The following is a 21251-nucleotide window of genomic DNA, read 5'->3' as shown; positions in this document are numbered from 1 at the left end:
GCTACATCCAGTTATGATTGATGGTGGATAATTAAGTAACCATTGTACTGTAGATCTTGGTGCATAAGTCCATCTTTGGAGCTTCACAAAATTCTTTCAAAAATGGAAATTGACTTCTATGCCAAGTATAAAATGTGAACCACCGGTTCACTGTGTCATGCTTTATTTAATTAAATAATTTCACGAGGATAGTTTGAACCACAATCATAACATTTTTAAAACTGTCAAATTCATCATCTTCAGCATCTGACGCAAAGAGCTCATCAAATACATCCTGAGCCACTTTATCTACGACATCATTGCAAGGATCACACTCTGGATGAGATGTGCTGCTTTAGTTTTCATAATCATCCCTCCACATCACATCATCTTCCTCTCCATTCATTGAATTTATTTGATGATAGTTTGTGCATTAATAGCATCACACAATTTGATGGTGAAACCACACAAAACATCCAGCAGGGCATCACGCATATTTCCAAACTTTATGAAGGTTTTTTCTCTGTCAAACACCATCTATTCCATTTGGCATGAACATGATCCTTGAATGGTTCATTGAGGCACATATCCAAAGGTTGAATTACGGATGTTAGACTCCCTGGTGTAACCGCAATTTGGGTGTTATTTCTTCGTAGGCACCTTTTGATCTTATTGGTTATATGGGATCTGAACATGTCCCACACTAATAAGCTGCGTGCTTTGCGTAGGCCACTGGGACGCCTGTTCCACACATTATTGACCCACAACTTTACACCATCCTGATTCATCCAACCGTTGTTATATTAATGCACAAAAACCACTATATACAGCTTGATTTTCAGCATGGTTTTATGTTTGAAAATTACCATAGGCTTTAATTTTATTCCATAAAAACAGAAAATGCTGGTAAAACTCAGGTCTGGCAGCATCTGTGGAGAGAGAAACAGAGTTAACGTTATGAGTCCAATGATTCCTCTTCAGAGAAGGGGAATTTTGTATCCTCAGCCATGCAGGCTAGCACCACTGTGAGTCTCATCTTCTCAGGTCCTGTGGTTTTTACTAGAATTGTTTTTGAACCTTTCCACTCCAGTTTGGTTGCTGGGCATATTGAGATTCAAGGGCGCTTCATTCATGTTGCCGATGTGACATAATAGGTACTCTCATTTTTTGATGAAGAATTGCTGGAAATTGGTCATTTTGGCATTGAGGACTTTTGGTAGTCTCTAATCAATCTCAGTCTTCTACCGCAACACCAGGCTTTTGTTCCATTAAGTGGCTACACCAACTAGCGGCTGCTCTGAAATCTTTTCTGGACTCAGGGTTTGATTTAGCCCACTAATGAGCATATATATGCACTACATTTCTGGTGATGATGAAACCATTCTCCTGATCCTTGAGGACCCATTCAAATACATGCTTCTCAAGATCAGGCCAATTGTTGGTCCCTGCTCTCATAGTGCATTTGGTCTTGGGCATCTTCTTCAGGGCAGATTTCTTCTTCTTCCATTCTCCCGTCAATTTTTCAGTAACGCCGGATTCCCTTGCGGCAGCAGTTATTTGACGAGTTAGCAAATGTTACAACTTGTAGCTTGAAACTGGCTTTGTACTTCATACTTTTTGCAGGTGAATCCATTTCTATTCGTCAGTCGCCATTTGCAGTCTGCTTTGTGTGGGCACGTCTTAAACCTCTGCGCATCTTCATGGCAACACAATCCATATTGCCTGCTTGATCCCATGCACTGAATTATAAGGTGAGTTTAACCCTAAATATGTATTTCTGAGTGGAAAAATTGAGGCCGACTCCTTACGCGAGTATAGCCTTAACCACGCTTTTATTGACTCAAAAATGGGGGCGGGCGGTCGACCTATATGCCAAGTATAGACCCAAACATGTATTTTGGTGCCAAGAAAATTGGGTTGTCTTATACGTTGTGTGACTTGTATACCACAATCTACAGTAATTGGAAAAGGAGGCTCCATGAACATCCCCAGTCTAAATGATGGCAAAGCCTAGCAGGTCAATGAAAAAAAACAAGGCTGAAGAACTTGCAACCACCCTCAGCCAGAAGTGTCGAGTGGATGACCCATCTTTGACTCCTTCCGAGGTGGATAGATGCCAGTGTTCAGCCAATATGTCTCAATCCAAGTGATATGGCAAAGGACTTGGGCCCTGACAACATCCTGGCTATAGTACGTAGTACTGAGGAACTGTGCTCAAGAACTAGCTGCGCCTCTAGCCAAGCTGTTCCAATATGGCTACAACACTGGCATCTACTTAAAGTGGAAAATTGCTGAGGAATATTCTGTCCATCAAGTAGGCCAAATCCAATCTGGCAAATTACCATCACACCAGCCTGCTCTCAATCATCTACAAAATGATGGAAGGTGTCAGCAACAGTGCTATTAAACAGCACTCACTTGCTCACTGATGCTCAGTGCTGCAGAACTCATTACACTGTTGGTCCAAAATGGGCAAAAGAGCTGATTTCCTAAAAGAGGTGAGGCGAGTGACATCAAGCATTTAACTGAATGTGGCACCAAGGAGCCCTAATAAATTGAAGTCAACAGGAAACAGAGGGAATATTCTCTACTGGCTGGTGTCACAAAGGAAGATGGTTGTGGTTGCTTTTGTTCAGGGCACAACTATCTTCAGCTGCTCCATCATTGACCTTCCCTTCAGCATGAACTTAAAAGTAGAATATTCATGATGATGACAGTGTTCAGCTCCATTCGCAATTTTCCAGATAATGAAGTAGTCCATGCCGGCAAGCAGCAAGACCTGGATAACATCAAGGCTTGGGCAGATAAGTTGTAACTTCCATGCCACACAAGTGCCAGGCAATGACCATCTCCAACAAGAGAATCTAACCACCTCCCTTACATTCAATGGCATGACCATTGTGGAATCCCCACATAATCAATATCCTGGAGGCTACCATTGACCAGAACTCAATTGAACCAGCCAGGATCTGGGTATGCTGTAATGAGTGATTCATCTACCAATTTCTAAAAGACTTCCACCACCTACAATGCACAAGTTAGGAGTGAGTTGGAATATCCTCCACTTGGCTGGATGAGTCCATCGCCTACAACACTCAAGAAGCACAACAGCATGATAACGGCAGCAGGTGCAGGGGAACACAACCATCTGCAAGCCACACACCATCCTGTCTTGGGACAATATTGACATTCCGCGCTGGATCAAAATCCTGGAACTCCCAAGGATATACCTTCACCACACAGGCTGCAGCCATTTAAGAAAGTAATTCCCCACCACCTTCTCAAGGGTAATTAGAAATGGGCAATATCGTCACATGAGTGCATTAAAAAATGGTTAAAAGTGGAAAGTGTAAGATAAGGTGCCTTAATAGGGTTGAACAAGTGAGGGTCAGGATATAAAATTCAACAGATAAAATGCCTGACTTCCATAACAGGGCAGTTAATAGGCAAATCATTAATGTAAATTTAGCCTTTTTTGGTCTTGCAACTTGTTTATCTAGCTTCAATTGGCTGTGACACAATGAAAATTTAATTCTTTAGCATGTTGTATGTAATCATTAAAGAGGCTTTCTGAAAAGCCAGAGAATGATGAAAAATAGTGAGAGCTGACCTATATACAGCTGAAAAATGCCTGAATAGATTAGCAAAAAGAAGCTAATATTGTACAATACCCAGTATCAGAAGTACTGGTCCAAGAAGTATTAGATGTGTTTTTTGTAAATTGCATGAGGCTCAGCATATTTTGCTGCTTCTTTTTTGCTCAAGAATTGACCCTCTTTGCTCAGAACAAAATTTGGCCACACACTGTAGATCTGAATCTTAATTCTGGAAATAACCACACAGAGTCAAAGTCACAGAGGGGAAAACACTGCACTTGCCAACAAAAATGGTCAGGAATAGCAAACAACAGACTTGGGGATTGATGGGAAATGAATACACAATAGAGTGTGCACTAACTCTGCCAAATAATTTTTAATTTTTAAATAAACTTGGACTTTGATAAGATCATATACTTTTTATTTTAATATAGAACATGAACAAACAAATCAATCCAATTGGCATGTGTGAAGTCAGATGTTCCCTGCCACAACCCATTTTCTTTATTTGAATTCACACCAAATGAGATTTAAAACTAACTAAATTCCAAAATTAGGAAAGAACCACAAAAAAATATGATACGAACATATCAAGAAATATAGAAATTTGAATCAATGGTAAGTATGATAAGGTATAATGCCTGATCTGGTAACCCGTTTCTCCCCATTAAAGAAACAGTCATAGATAACAATGTTCAGCTACATTCAAGATTAAACGTTTGAAGTGAACAGTTGAAACTAGCACTACTTTTAATGATATACATACACTTACATAACAGGAGACTGGACTGATATGAAACATATAAAATGTTGCAATTATAAGTATTCAGAGCTGGCTGGGCTCTCAGTTCTGGATGATTAAATCTTGTACAATAGACCAGATAATTGTTAGATATTGGTATTGTTGCAAACAATCACAATGTACAATAAACACCCCAGGTATTCTCAGTGCTATTTCTTTTTTTAAAATGCTTACAATTCAGTATTGGTTTCTAAGAGATGAAAAGGATAGAGAGCGGCCCATGGCTTGATCTGTAACTGGTTCAGCTGAACACCTCTTTCCAGCTGTTAGCCCCAAATGTCAGCTTTTCACAAAGCTGTGGCAAAGCAATTCAAAGATGTATTTCTCCTTATATTCAACCTGAAATACCTAAGGTATTTTAAATAAATGGAGTGAGAATGAGGGGTAAGAGCGAAAAAAGTACGTCACTAATGTCTTCTCATCCTACAGTAAATCAATTTTTCAAAAACGCACAACACTCATGCTTGGTGAAACAACTATTTAAATTATCCAGAAGATTAGTAATTGTATTCAACAAAACCCTTGCAATAAACGAATCATGTACTCTAACCCACTGATGGAAAAACCAACTGTTTTCACCCACTTCACGGCCATAAAAGACAAACACTACACCCAAGAACTGTGTTGGAATCTGGAATTTGGCTAAATGGATTGATTATGCTGTGTCTTTTAAAAAATCTGCAAGTTATGCAGCTGTGTCCTAAGTTGGCACAGAACCACTTATTAGAGATTGATTCATGAGTGTTGAACATGCCATTGAATATTCTTTCTCCCCAGTGCGGAGAGATTAGTACATACCACTTGTGGCACTCTGCATTTGAATCATCTTGCTGAAGGCCAGCTTCCGCCTCCTCTTTCCCTGTGAGAAAAAACAAGACCGCAGACATTTATTAGAAGAGTGACAGCACACCAGCCGACTCACCATTCCCAAACTAATTTAATCCCACAGAGTATGGCTGCCTCCAACAGTGGAGCACACACAAAACTGTCATATGACAAAAAGAACAAATTGTTATTACTACATTAATAAAGATTTCCTTTGTTTTTGATCTCACTGCTGCTAAATCACTGATGAGGTAAGACTGAGCAAAACGGTAAGGTAAAGATGAAGCTTATACTGAGCTCCAAAACAACCTAGTGTTGGACGACATCTACGTTGCTTAAAAAAACTATTAGTTTTAATTAATCAACCAAGGTTCTCCCTGCTCCAAAAAGTAAAAACACTGCTATTTAGTGGTGTTTCCCTCAAATCAAAATTTATTAAAAGCAGTTCTCCTCCTTGTTTAATATTTTTAAAAATTGAGAGTTTAGAATTACTTCTTATAGAGATTGTCAAGCTTTGAAACATTCATTAAAATAAAAATGTATGAATATGGACATGATGGGGCAAATGGCCTCCTTCTGTGTGGCAAATTTTCTATAATCTCTGTCTGCCCCAGTTACAGTTGTGATACAGGGTTATTATAAAATTATTTCTTCTCCACCGATGCTGCCAGACCTGCTGAGTTTTTCCAGGTAATTCTGTTTTTGTTATTATAAAATTTGATGGCAATCACATCTTTTTGTATCTACCCGCAAGGAAATAATAAAAAGTTGAAGGCAAGCCAATTGTGACATGAGTGGGGGGCGGGGGGAGGATGTCCCAGCTAAGGCAAGGTGGACTTGTGTGCAGAGAGTTAAATCCCCTAAAAGTGACGTTGAGTCATCCTGCCATTTTCTGGATTTCACTGGGGCAGGATTGTAGGCAGGTGGGAAAGCCCATTGGATATATTATGTAAGTAATCAAGGTACTTAAAAAGCCAATTATGAACTGTTTTAACCCTCAATTCTGGATTTTCCGTCACCGATGCAATTGCACAGCGGAAGAGCTTCTTCAGCGAAACTGACAAGCTGGGAAGTCCATGATCAGTAAAAATGAAGACCTCCAACCATGGCCAGGTGACAGGCTGCTATTTAAAGCACTTCTTCTCTCAGAATGCTATCACTTATTGACAGGTAATTGACAACTTCTTGGAAGGTATCTCACCTGTCTAGCACTTCACTCACCTTCAGCTGCACTTCTCTGCTACCAGCCTTCACCATGGCATGGGAGCAGCAAATCTAACTGTACCTAGCACTTCTGATGAAGGGCAAGAGGAGAAGCAGCACCACTGCCAACAGCACCAGCACGAATAACACTGGCAGCAGTACCAGTTGCTTTTTCCTCTGCCTCAGGCCTCTCCACAGGACAGAGAGGCTAGACACAAAGATCCAAATGTAAGGCACTGAATTTCTGAACCCAGAGGCAGAAGATCCCCTGACATGTCTTGAGCACTCCTGCTTCAGGAAACTAAGGTTCTCACGGTCGATATCTGCATCCTCCTTGAACAAGATCTCCTTCCCAGTGGAGGTGGTGGGTATGCAATGCCAGTGGTCCATAAGGTGAGTGTCAATGGAAGGCAAGTAGCGTGGGCTTTCTAGGAGCAAGGAAAAATGCAGCATTTGGTGAAAACAAAGAGTAGGTAAAGTTTTGTTCTCCTACACAGGCAATAGTGCAAATGAACCAAATTCAATTTGCTGAGTATAGTAATAAACTAATAAAACAGGCTTGTCAACCTTTTTGCGTTGGGGGACTGCATTTCAATTCTTTTTTTCACTTGACCGGCTGATAAGCAAATTTAAGAAAGATAAGGTTTGGCACAACAATAAATATGTATTTAAAAAAAAGTTGCGGAATGAAAAGAAACAACTTGTTGAACAAAACAAGCAAAATCAAAGGAATAAGATGATTTTAAATAACGAGTAATAAATAAAGCTGACAATTAGAGTGAGAGAGAGAGAGAGAGAGGGTGTATGCGGGTGTGTATGCGTGTGTGCCTGGCTTACTCCCAGACACGCACACTGCTCTCTCTCTTGCGCATGCGCACTCCACTCCCTCTCTCTCACACATGTACGCTCCTCTCTCTCTCTCACACATGTACGCTCCTCTCTCTCTCTCACACATGTACGCTCCTCTCTCTCTCTCACACATGTACGCTCCTCTCTCTCTCTCACACATGTACGCTCCTCTCTCTCTCTCACACATGTACGCTCCTCTCTCTCTCTCACACATGTACGCTCCTCTCTCTCTCTCACACATGTACGCTCCTCTCTCTCTCTCACACATGTACGCTCCTCTCTCTCTCTCACACATGTACGCTCCTCTCTCTCTCTCTCACACATGTACGCTCCTCTCTCTCTCTCTCACACATGTACGCTCCTCTCTCTCTCTCTCACACATGTACGCTCCTCTCTCTCTCTCTCACACATGTACGCTCCTCTCTCTCTCTCTCACACATGTACGCTCCTCTCTCTCTCTCTCACACATGTACGCTTCTCTCTCTCTCTCTCTCACACATGTACGCTCCTCTCTCTCTCTCACACATGTACGCTCCTCTCTCTCTCACACATGTACGCTCCTCTCTCTCTCACACATGTACGCTCCTCTCTCTCACACATGTACGCTCCTCTCTCTCACACATGTACGCTCCTCTCTCTCTCTCACACATGTACGCTCCTCTCTCTCTCTCACACATCTACGCTCCTCTCTCTCTCTCACACGTGTACGCTCCTCTCTCTCTCACACGTGTACGCTCCTCTCTCTCTCTCACACATCTACGCTCCTCTCTCTCTCACACATGTACGCTCCTCTCTCTCTCTCACACATGTACGCTCCTCTCTCTCTCTCACACATGTACGCTCCTCTCTCTCTCTCACACATGTACGCTCCTCTCCCTCTCTCACACATGTACGCTCCTCTCTCTCTCTCACACATGTACGCTCCTCTCTCTCTCTCACACACGTACGCTCCTCTCTCTCTCTCACACACGTACGCTCCTCTCTCTCTCTCACACATGTACGCTCCTCTCTCTCTCTCACACATCTACGCTCCTCTCTCTCTCTCACACATGTACGCTCCTCTCTCTCTCACACATGTACGCTCCTCTCTCTCTCACACATGTACGCTCCTCTCTCTCTCACACATGTACGCTCCTCTCTCTCTCACACATGTACGCTCCTCTCTCTCGCTCTCTCTCTCACATATGTATGCTCCTCTCTCTTTCTCACACATGTATGCTCCCCTCTCTCTCACACATATACACTCCTCTCTCTCTCACACATGTACGCTCCCTCTCTCTCACATGTACACACATGCTCCTCTCTCACACGTACACACACGCTCCTCTCTCTCTCACACGTACACACATGCTCCTCTCTCTCGCACGCTCTGTGCTCTCTCTCGTGCGTGCACACACTCTGCTCTCTTTCGCGGGGTTCGCGCTCAATGCTCTCTCACGTGCGCTCTGCTCTCTCTCACGCGCATGCGTGTTCTGCTCTCTCTCTCACGTGCACCTTTTGCTCCCTCTCTCACACACTTACATGTTGCTCTCTCTCTCACATGCACGCTCCCCACTCTCTCGCGCACTCACACACTCCTCTCTCTCACACACACACACCTCTCCCCCTCACGCGTGTGCTCCTCGCCTCTCTTTCGCGCGCTCTCTGATCTCTTGCGCGTCCGCTCTCTCACACGCGCTCCTCTCTCCCCTGCGACCGCGCCCCTCTCCGCCCTCTGCGAGCTCACGCCTGTCGCCCCTCCCCTCCGCGAGCGCGCTCTCCCCCCACAAGCGCACCCTCCGCCCTTCTGCGTTGCGCGAGCGCCCACTCCGCTCTCTCTCGCGCGCACTCTGCTCTCTCGCACGCACACTGCTCTCTCTCTCTCTCGCACGCACACTGCTCTATCTCACGCACGCGCACACCGTTCTCACTCTTACGTGCGCTCTGCTCTCTCTCGCACACATGCGTGTTCTGCTCTCTCTCTCCCCCCCTACACATCAACTCCCTCCCATGGCACCTTCCCATGCAACAGCAGAAGGTGCAGCACCTACCCCTTTACTTCCCCCCTCCTCACCCTCCAAGGGCCCAAACACTCCTTTCAAGTGCAGCAGCACTTCACTTGCACTTCCCTCAATTTAGTCTACTGCATTCGCTGCTCCCAGTCTGGTCTCCTCTACATTGGAGAGACCAAATGCAGACTGGGTGACCGCTTTGCGGAACACCTTCAGTCTGTCCACAAGCATGACCCAGACCTCCCTCTCGCTTTCCATTTCAACACACCACCCTGCTCTCATGCCTGTCCTTGGCCTGCTGCAATGTTCCAGTGAAGCTCAACGCAAACTGGAGGAACAGCACCTCATCTTCCGATTAGGCACTTTACAGCCTTCCAGGCTTAACATTGAGTTCAACAACTTCAGATCATGAACTCTCTCCTCCATCCCCACCCACTTTCCGATCCCCTTTTTTCTTATAATTATTATATTTTTTAAACATATTTTTCTTTTCCCACTTATTTCTATTATTTTAAAATGTATTTCCATCCATTGTTTTAGCTCCACCTTTTAGCCTATTTTGATCCCTTCCCCCCACCCCACCCCCACTAGGGCCATCTGTCACTTGCTCATCCTGCTTTCTACTCTTCATGTCGCCATTAGCACATTCTTTAGCTAATATCACCACCGTCAACACCCCTTTGTCCTTTTGACTATGACATCTTTGACAATCTCTCCTTTGCCTCCACCTATCACTGACCCTCTATCCAGCTCCACCTGTCCCACCCCCCCTTAAACAGCTTATATTTCACCTCATTTCTATTTCTCTTCAGTTTTGATGAAGAGTCATATGGGCTCAAAATGTTAACTCTGTCTTTTTCTCCACAGATGCTGTCAGACCTGCTGAGTTTTTCCAGCTATTTTTGTTTTTGTTTAATTAATATATGTTCTCCGCATCTTTCCAATCAAACCCTTCATAATTTTACTGTGCACTGTACTCTTAAGCATGGTCTAGCCAAGGTTCTACAAAAGTGCAACATCACATCTGTTTTGCAATTCTATTCTTCTAGAAATGAAACCAGCACTTTGCAGCTTTTATGACTTTGTTAACCTGCATTGATACTTCTAATGATTTGTGATATGTATCCCTAGATACATACATCCCTTTCAAACCTCTACCCCATTTACACTTGCTTTCCAAAAAATATGTGGGCTCCTTATTCCTCCTTACAGTATACTCCATTTCATAAGTACCTTTATTGAAATGAATTTGCCATTCACAAGTGTGGTCTGCAAAATTTGTTCACATTTATATTTTATTATTGTCATTTTCAGTGTTACCTATAAATTTGGGCTAACTCCCAAAAACTAGGAATACTGGAGGTCCGAGGAAATTTAGGGGTTCATTAAATAGATTACTAAAAAGCAGTCAAGTATAAAAAAAAAATCAAAAAGGCTAACAGGATGCTAGCCTTTATCAACAGAGCACTAGAATATAAAGGGGAGGGTGTTCTGCTATAGCTATACAAAGTTCTTGTTAGGCTATATCTGAAGTGCTGTATATAATTATGGGCACTACACCTTAGAAAGGATGCATTGGTCTTGGAAGGTGTGCAATGCAGATACACCAGAACGTTACCAGGGCTCCAACAGTTAGATTACAAGAGATTATATAAAACCTGCTTGTACTCAGTCATAATGACACAGAAGACGGTCATTTGGCTACTGAGTTTATGTCAGCTCTTGGTAGAGCAATCCAATGAGTCCCATTCCTCCACTATATCCTCGTAGTCTTGTAAGTTTATTTCAATTAAGTGCCCATCCAATTTTCTTTTAAAATCGTTCATCATCTCTGCTTTTACCACCATTGACAGCAGCAAATTTCAGGTCATTACCAATTGCAGTGTAAAAAAGTTCTTCCTCATAGCCTCATGCATCTCTTGCCCAAAACCTTAAATCTGTATCTCCAATTCCTTGCAACATCAGCTAATGGGAACAGCTTTTCTATGTCTACCTTAACTAGGAAGTGTACAAGATTATGAGTGGGTATCAAATCTCCCCTCAGCCTTCTTTGCTCCAAGGAGAACTAGCCCAGCTTCTCCAATCTAACGTCGTAGCTAAAATCCCTCATCCCTGGAATCATTCTGGTCAATCTCCTCTGCATCCTCTCAAGGACCCTCGCAGTCTTCTAAAGTATGGTGACCAGAATTGGATACAGTAGTTTAGTTGTGACCTTCCCAGAGCTTTATACAGGTTCAGTAAAACTTCCCTGCTTTTGTACTCAATATCTCTATTTATGAAGCCCAAGATCCCAAATGCTTTGCTAGCTCTCTATATGTCCTGCCATCTTCCAAGAGCTAGACACATGAACCTCCATTTCCCTCTGTCCCTATACATTCTTTAGAACAATGCCATTTAGTCTATATGGCTTCTCCCTATTCCTTCTGCCAAAGTGCATCACCTCACACTCATCTGTATCAATTCCATCTACCACTCATCTACCCATTCTGCTAGCCTATCTAGGTCCTGTTGCAGTCGATTGGTATCATCCTCACTGTCAGACACACCTTCAAGCTTAAAATCATAAGCACCTTTTGAAATTTTACTTTGTATTCATACATGCAAGACATTTATAGATAATCAAAAAAAAGTAATGGCCCTAGCACTGACCCTTGGGGAACACCACTGTCAACCATCCTCATGATTGAAAAACAAGCAATTACCATGACTTGTGGTTCTCAGCCCTTAAGACAATTTTTAATCCAAGCTGACATTGACCATCTTATTCCATGAGCCTAACAGCCTTTTATGTGGTCCTTTGTTAAAGGCGTTCTTAAATTTCATATAGACAACACCCATTTGCTTTCTCTTCATCAACCGTCTGTTACTGGGGGAGTCGATGGCGTAGTGGTATTGTCGCTGGGCTAGTATTCCAGAGACCCAGGGTAATGCTCTGGGGACCCAGGTTCAAATCCCGCCATGGCAGATAGTGGAATTTGAATTAAATAAAAAAGTCCAAAGATGACCATGAAACCATTGTCGATTGTTGTAAAAACTCATCTGGTTTCACTAATTAGGGAGGGAAATCTGTCATCCTTACCCGGTCTGGCCTACATGTGACCCCAGCCCCACAGCAATGTGGTTGACTCTTAGCAAGCCACTCAGTTGTAACAAAGCGCTACAAAGATACAAAAAAGGAATGAAACTGGACGGATCACCTGGCATCTAACCAGGAAACGACAACGGCAATCGCAACCCTGTCAACCCTGCAAAGTCCTCCTTACTAACATCTGGGGGCTAGTGCCAAAATTAAGAGAGCTGTCTCGCAGACTAGTCAAGCAACAGCCTGACAGTCATCCTCTGAACCATGCCTTACAGATAATGTCCCAGACTCCACCATCACCATCCCTGGATATGTGCTGTCCCACCAGCAGGACAGACCCAGCAGAGGTGGCAGCACAGTGGGATACAGTCGGGAGGGAGCTGCCCTGGGAGTCCTCAACATCGACTCCGGACCCCATGAAGTCTCAAGGCATCAAGTCAAACATGGGCAAGGAAACCGCCTACCGCCCTCCCTCAGCTGATGAATCAGTGCTCCTCCATGTTGAACATCACTTGGAGGAAGCACTGAGGGTGGCACGGCAAAGAATGTACTCTGGGTGGGGGACTTCAACATCCATCACCAAGAGTGGATTGGTAGCACCACTACTGACCAAGCTGGCTGAGTCCTAAATGACATAGCTGCTAGACTGGGTCTGCGGCAGGTGGTGAGGGAACCAACAAGATGGAAAAACATACTTGACCTCATCCTCGCCAACCTGCCTGCCGCAGATGCATCTGTCCATGACAGTATCGATAGAAGTGACCACCCCACAGTCATTGTGGAGACGAAGTCCCACCTCCACATCGAGGATACCCTCAATAGTGTTTTGTGGCACTACCACCATGCTAAATGGAATAGATTTCAAACAGATCTAGCAACTCAAGAGTGGGCATCCACGAGGTTGTGGGCCATCAGCAGCAGCAGAATTGTACTCGAACACAATCTGTAACTTCATGGCCTGGCATATCTCCCACTTTACCATTACCATCAAGCCAGGGAATCCAACCCTGGTTCAATGAAGGGTGCAGGAGGGCATGCCAGGAGCAGCACCAGGCATACCTAAAAATGAGGTGTCAACCTGGTGAAGCTATAAAACAGGACTACTTGCGTGCCAAACAGCATAAGCAGAGCTAAGTGATCCCACAACCAACCAACCTAGATCAGATCTAAGCTCTGCAGTCCTGCCACATCCAGTCGAGAATGGTGGTGCACAATTAAACAACTCACTGGAGGGGAAGGCTCCACAAATATCCCCATCCTCAATGATGGAGGAGCCCAGTGCAGCAGTTCACAAGATAAGACTGAAGCATTTGCAACAATCTTCAGCCAGAAGTGCCGAGTGGAAGATCCGTCTCGGCCTCCTCCAGAGGTCCCCAGCATCACAGATGCCAGTCTTCAGCTAATTCGATTCATTCCACATGATATCAAAAACAGCTGAAGGCACTGGATACTGCAAAGGCCATGGGCCCTGACAATATTCCGGAAATAGTACTGAAGACTTGTGCTCCAGGACTTGCCACGCCCATAGCCAAGATGTTCCAGTACAGCTACAGCACTGTCATCTACCTGGCTGTGTGGAAAAATTGTCCAAGTATGACCTGTACACAAAAAGCAGGACAAATCCAACCCAGCCAATTACTGCCCCATCAGTCTACTCTCGATCATCAGTAAAGTAATGGAAGTGGTCATCAACAGTGCTATCAAGTGGCACTTGCTCAGCAATAACCTGCTCACTGATGCCCAGTTTGGGTTCAGCCAAGCGACTCAGCTCCTGACCTCATCACATCCTTGGTTCAAATATGGACTAAAGAGCTGAACTCCCGAGGTGAGGTGAGAGTGATTGCCCTTGACATCAAGGCATCATTTGACCAAGTGTGACATCAAGGAGCCCAAGCAAAACTTGAGTCAATGGGAATCAGGGGGGAAACTCTCTGCTGGTTGGAGTCATACCTAGCACAAAGGAAAATGGTTGTAGTTGTTGGAGGTCAGTCATCTTAGCTCCAGGACATCACTGCAGGAGTTCCTCAGGGTAGTGCCCTAGGTCCGACCACCTTCAGCTGCTTCATCAATGACCTTTCTGCCACCATAAGGTCATAAGTGGGGATGTTCACTGATGATTGCACAATTTTCAGCACCATTCTTGACTCTTCAGATACTGAAGCAGTTCATGTCCAAATGCAGCAAGACCTGGACATATCCAGGCTTGGGCTGACAAGTAGCAAGTAACATTCGTGGCACACAAGTGTCAGGCAATGACCATCTCCAACAAGAGAGAATCTGACCATCACCCTTTGATGTTCAATGGCATTACCATCACTGAATCCCTCACTATCAACATCCTAGGGGTTACCATTGATCAGAAACTGAACTGGAATAGCCATATGAATACTGTGGCTACAAGAGCAGGTCAGAGGCTAGGAATTGTGCGATGAGTAACTCACCTCCTGACTCCTCAAAGCCTGTCCACCATCTACAAGGCACAGGTCAAGAATGTGATGGAATACTCCCCACTTGCCTGGATGAGTGCAGCTCCTACAACACTGAAGATGTTGGACACTGTCCAGGAAAAAGCAGTGCGCTTGATTGGCACCACATCCACAAATGTTCACTCCCTCCACCACTGACACACAGTAGCAGCAGTGTGTACCATCTACAAGATGCACATCAGGAATTCACCAAGACTCCTTACACAGCACCTACCAAACCCACAACCATTACCACCTAGAAGGACAAGGGCAGCAGATTAATGGGAACACCACCACCTGGAAGTTCCCCTTCAATTCACTCACTATCCTGACTTGGAAATATATCGCCGTTCCTTCACTGTCGCTGGGTCAAAATCCTGGAACTGCCTTCCTAACAGCACTGTGGGTGTACCTACACCACATGGACTGCAGCAGTTCAAGAAGGCAGCTCACCACCGCCTTCTCAAGGGCAACTAGGGATGGGCAATAAATGCTGGCCCAACCAACGAAGCCTACATCCCGTGAATGAATAAAAAAAAACTTTAACAAAAAATTCAATTAGGTTAGTCAAGCATGACTCGCCTTTTACAAAGCTATGCTGGCTCTCCTTAATTAACTCAACCTCTCCCTAGTGCCTGATGATTTTTTTCTCCTAATTATTGTTTCTAAAACCTTACCTACCAATGATGTTAAACTGATTGGCCTGCAGTTATTAGGAATCTCCTTACACCCTTTTTTGAATAAGAGTGTCAAATTTGCCACTCTCCAAACCTCCCACGTAACCAGGGAAGATTGGAAGATTATGGCAAGCCCTTCTACTATCTCCACTTCTGCTTCCTTTAGCAACTGGGATGCAAGCCATCTGGACTAAGTAACCTATCCGCAATAAGCATAGGAACATAGGAATAGGCCATTTAGCTCCTCAAGCCTGTCATACCACTATGAGAGATCATGGCTGATCTGTGACAGTACTCCAATATACCCTGAAACGTAAGAGATTAAGGGCTGATTTGCGTAAGAAAAACAACACAGAAATAATCCATTTGGCCCAGTCAGTCTATGCTGGCATTTATGCTCCATTTGTGCCACCTCCCATCGTTCCTCATCTAACACTATCAGCATAACCATTTAAGATAATAAATATTCTAAGGCTCTTCATAGGAGCACTATAAAATAAAGTATGACATCGAGCCACATAATGAGATAAAAGGTCAGGCAACCAAAGCCTTGGTCAAAGAGGCAAGTTGTAAGGAGTACGTTAAAGGAAGAAAGTGAGGGACAGAGGCAGAGAGATGTCAGGAGGGTATTCCAGAGCTTAGGGCTGAAGCGACTGAAGCCCATCAATGGTGGACATGGGCGCAGAGTTTTGGTTGACCTCAAGTTTACAGAGGGTAAAATGTAGGAGACCAGACAGGAGTGCATTGGAATAGCCTAGTCCAGAGGTAATAAAGGCATGAAGAAGGGTTTCAGCAGCAGATGAGCTGAGACAAGGGCAAAGTTGGGCAATAATTATGGAGATGGAAATAGGTGATCTCAGTGATTGCATGAATATGAGCTTGGAAGCTCATCTCACGATCAAATGTAGCACAAAGGTTCCAAAATAGACTAATTTAATCTCAAACTGTTGCCAAGAAGAGGGATGGGAGTCGGCAGCTAGGGAATGGAGTTTGGAGTAGGGACCAAAAATAATGGCTACAGTCTTTCCAATATTTAACTGGAGAAAATTTCTGCTCATCGAGTACTGGATATTGGATACACAGTCTAATAATTTCGCAACAGTGGAGGTGATAAGGTAGAGCTTGGCGTCATTAGCATTCATTTGCCTTTGGGTGATGTCATTGAGGGGCAGCATGTAGATGAGAAATAGGAGGGGTAGATCATTGGGGACACCAGATGTAACAGTGTGGCAGCAGGAAGAGAAGTCATTGCAAGTTATTCTCTGGTTGTGATTAGATAGATAATAATGGATCAGGGATAAAAACCTTGACTTACAAGTCCAAATTATTTATGTAATATGGTCCCAGCATTTGAGCCCAAATGGAATGTTTCCTACCTTCCGTCAGTCAGAGTAACTAGCATTAACCCTTACTGTTTTATTTTTTATTGAGCATGTTTGCTATCAATCCTTACTTATCTCTGACTCTACATGATCCAACCTTAGTCACGAGTCTACTATGTGCAGTGTTACGGACAGGAAAGGGACAGTTCAAACTACACCCATTTCCTCTTACCACCTGTCCGTAAACAGGATGTGTTTTGAATTAGTTTTTCAAAAGAATAAGCAGTGGCATGTGTTCCCAATCCCTCGATTTTTGTGATCCAATTGTACTAATAATCTACATCAAACCCGAGTTAGGATTAACTCAGAAGGTTAGTTTATTTTACACATTCAAAACACAAAAAAAAGGAATGTTCACCACTTCCCACTCCGCACATTCACACCGTAAAAGGGGGATAGAGAAAAGGAGTTTTACAGTATAAAGAACACAGAAAAATAAATATTAGTTCATGTGAGTTCCAGAATCCAAATTCAGAGTCCAAAAGGTGCTTCCTTTGTGGTGGGGTTCCATTGCAATGTGTTTCTGGCTGGTTAGACGATATGAAAATCCTCGAAATGAATGATGATGCTGCACAATGCGCTTTTCTGTGTTTAGACCATTTGGCAGGCATTGATCAGAGACTTTTAGAATCAAGCAGGCTTTGAGGAGTGAGGCTGCTCACCCAGCCTGGCTGCTGGAGTTCTGTCCAGGGGATGTTAAAACTGCAGTCTGGCTGTGAAGACCGGAGGTGTAATATTAAACTGTCCAAAAGGCCAGAGGCTAGCTTCATTTGACCCTCCTTCTCCACAATGACTTCAAAAGGGATGTTTATCCAGCATCTGGAATTGGCTTTACTTTCAGGACTGATAATGTCTCAGTCATCAGTTGTTGAAAGGGGTGCCATCTATGTTGAGGATCTGGCATTAGGGAAGCCATTGTCTCAGCAGACCCACTGACCCTGTGAGCAAGTTTGGCTTGTCAAATGCAAATGACAATCCCATAGTTTCCTTTGAAATGGATCTGAACAGTCCCAGGTCTGATGGAAGTCTATTAGTGACTCTCTAGGCATGACGAGGTGTGACATTCCAGAAACTGCAAAAATTATTTCGTCCTTGAAACTCCTGGAGATAGCATCAGATAGAGGGCCAACCCAGTAATCAGTTGACTTGTAGCAGCCATATTAATTTTCTTTGTTGAGCAGAAAAATACCAGTTTTAAAAATAAGTAGCAATAAGGATAAAGTTTTTCAATATATAGCAGTGGGTTTCTCTGTGTCATCAGAACCCAACAGTAGCTCATAAAAGGCCTTTTGAAAGTCCATGTATATTGCATCTAATACATTATGCATGTCAACTTTTTCTGTTCCTTGTTCAATAAATTCAATAAGATTGGTAATGCATAACCTTCCCTATACCAATTATTCTTAATTTTATTTGCAGTTTATTCTTAGTTAGCTTTTACATCTTTGAGGCAAGATTCCAGTAATTATCCTACCACTGACATTAAGCTAACTGGTCTATAATTCCCTGGGTATGTTCTATTTTCTTTTTTGAATATAAAAAGAACTTAAGCTTTCCATCAGTCCTGTGGCACTATTTCCTTTTCTACTGAAATTTTCTATAGGTACTAGTACCTCCGCATCTCTCTTCCTTAGCTTCTTTGAAATGCACAAAGGGATCCAGCAAGAGACAGGTTTTATCCTAAGTTTGACTAGTTTGTAATTATCTCTTTCCTATTTATGACTTTAAATGACTTTTTGATCTCTTCAATAATGGCAACTTGCTTTTATACAATGCCTTTAAAATGTGGTAAAACATTCCAAGGCACTCAACAGAGTGGTATCAATAGAAAAACTTTTCATACAAAGCCAAAAAGGGAGATAGAAGGACAGATGACCAAAAACTTGTCAAAGCGAAAGGTTTAAGGAGCATCCTATAGTAGGAGAGGGAGACAGAGACGGAGAAGGAGAGGGGTTTAGGAATGTAATTTCAGAACTTAGGGACAAGGTACCTGAACACACTGCTGCCAATGTTAGACTGATTAAAATCGAGGATGTGCAAGAGACCAGAATTGGAGGTGCATGGAGATTGTAAAGGCTTGCAGGGCTCATGGAAGTTAGAGATGAGGAGGGAAGAGGCTACGGAGGTATTTAAAACCAAAGATGAGGATTTTGAAATTAAGGCATTACTGATCCAGGAGCCAGTGTAGGCCAGCAAGCATAGGGGTAAATGAGACCAGTGCAAGCTAATACACAGGCAACAGAGCCATGGCTGAGCATAAGTTCATGTAGGACAGAAAGTCAGAGGCTGGCTTGTAGAGAACCTCCTTTAATGCCATGCCCACCTTGTTAGACTCCTTGGTATGCCAACTTAATTTTTGGTCTTAACAGGTTGTAGATAAAATTCTTAATAAGAATTGTCTGATATAACTGTTATGCAAACTATGAATAGTTGGTAGAAGCTGGCAGATTGCCTAGAAGGCGCAATCTCACTCCATTCTTCAAACTGTATGCCTCCATCACCAAAGGAGTAAAACCCAACTTGTTTGATTTTGGGAAGGCCATGTTCAAGACTAATGTTTGCCCTCACCACTTAGTCAGAAGATTCCACCTTAAGACTTAAATGTATAGTGTCGGCTGACATTGATGTTGACGGAAGAGGTGCTGTCCTGAATGAAACGTGAAACTATATATACCCTCTCCTCAGATACTGTCTTTCAAATCTGCTGCCATAACCTCCCTCCTCAGAAAGCACATCCTTTTAAAATACCACCTCAACTCAAAATGATCTTTCCTCTTCAAACTCCTTTAACGTGTCGTCAACTCCCAAAGCCATATCCATCTCTTCTACAATTCCATATCCAAATTCCTCCACAGCACTAAAATGGCTTTATTCTAAATCACAAATGACATCCTACATAACTGTGACTGTGGTGCACTGTCTCTCCATCCTTTTCGACATGTCTGCAGCCTTTGACAAGGTTCACCACACCATCTTTGCCTGCCACTTGCTTACCCAAATATAGCCAGAGAATCCCCTGCAATTGCTTTTAAAACAGTTACTTGTGACCCTTTTCAACTTTACATAGCTGCAATAATGATGTAATATATCTTCCCAGAACTATGAATTACATTGAAAGAGGGGACCAGCTAGCATTTTTAATGGTGAACAAGTCAATGGCGAATAATAAACATTTTCTTAAGAGGAAACACATTAATTTCTTCCCTTTAATGCATTTAAGCCAATCTCCTATCCCCTCATATACTTCAGCCAAAGTCACAACTTTTACTAGGGAGCAAAATAGACAAAACAGTTTCTGTCTTTAGGGTGAAAGAATGTTGTCTGAAGGACAGTAGATCAGGGTTGAATTTGAGCAGCAATAAAATATTAGGAAGTTCTGCTTGAATTAAGTGTGGCTCTGCAGATAGGTATCTATAAGCAAACAATACAAAAACAAGGTGTCAATGTTGAACTCATACAAAACTTTATTTAAGCTACAGTTGAGTGTTGTAAACTGAGCACTTTTATTATGGGGTGGGTCTTGCCGGGGAGGGGCTTCTTGTGACATATACCTTTAAACCTTTTCCTGCTATTGCCAGCACAAAGTGCTTTTGTGCTGTAACTTACCGGCAACAGCGTGGCATGAATCTCCTGCAAAGGATTTCCTTTCTGTTCTCATACTATTATCTTTGGAGTACACCAGGTATTTATCCTTGAATATATGCTTACATTTTTTATTTTGTAAAAGTGTATTAAAAATGTGATTTTCCAATTCCCTTTTACTGGAGCAGCATTTCTTTTCAGTTTTTATGATGCAGTGACTGTAAGAAATGTTCACAAATGCCTGCCAGTTTTGCTGCACCACTAACTTCGTTGCAGCCCATGCCGGGAGGAAATCTTCAGTTAAGGCAGCTAACATTCTTGCCACTGGGATTGTGATAGATTCATGCAGAAATTTAGATCAGCGGCAAGCGCTGCTGCTGTGCTGTTGATCACAAAATCCAGGCCAATCAGAAGGCTGAAACCATTGTCTTCGGCCCCTGCTAAAAACTCTGTTCCATAGCCATTGACTCCATCCCTTTCCCAGGCCAACATGAGATTGAACCAAACTCTTCAAAACTTTGACATCCTATTTGACCCTGAGCTGAACTCCCAGTGGCTTGTTCATTCAAGTGCTGGAAGTTGTGGTCACTGGATAGCAAAGAGAGGTGAGACCTCTGGCTGATTTTGCCACTGCTTAGCTAAGATTATTTGTAGCTTCCCCAGCTGCTGTTAAAGTTGAGGTCGGCACAAATCAGAAACGAAATTGAGCCCTTTCAAGTCTTTGTGGTTTTATACTATTGTAGTGCATTTATCTCATAGGAAAGCTTGAGAGTGAAGCTTTATACATTGTTGCTGTGCAATGTTCTATTTCACACATA

The 21251-nt window shown here is 43.2% G+C and overlaps 1 protein-coding gene across 3 annotated transcripts in view; it reads right to left on the bottom strand.

Moving 5' to 3' along the window:
* The window catches only part of LOC144693286 (regulator of microtubule dynamics protein 3-like), a 346210-nt gene that overhangs the window by 259021 nt on the left and 65938 nt on the right, over nt 1-21251 (bottom strand). For 2 of the 3 annotated variants that reach the window (XM_078563027.1, XM_078563028.1), the window contains exon 6: nt 5176-5236. In XM_078563027.1, the coding sequence (XP_078419153.1) occupies nt 5176-5236 (61 nt within the window). Of the gene's footprint in view, nt 1-5175; nt 5237-6423; nt 6834-21251 lie in introns of those variants that run through there. The other variant, XR_013579506.1, reaches the window with a different exon arrangement.

This window comes from Cetorhinus maximus, chromosome 18 (genome assembly GCF_964194155.1).
Source record: "Cetorhinus maximus chromosome 18, sCetMax3.hap1.1, whole genome shotgun sequence".
NCBI lineage: Eukaryota > Metazoa > Chordata > Chondrichthyes > Lamniformes > Cetorhinidae > Cetorhinus > Cetorhinus maximus.
This window is presented reverse-complemented; position numbering and strand designations above follow the sequence as displayed.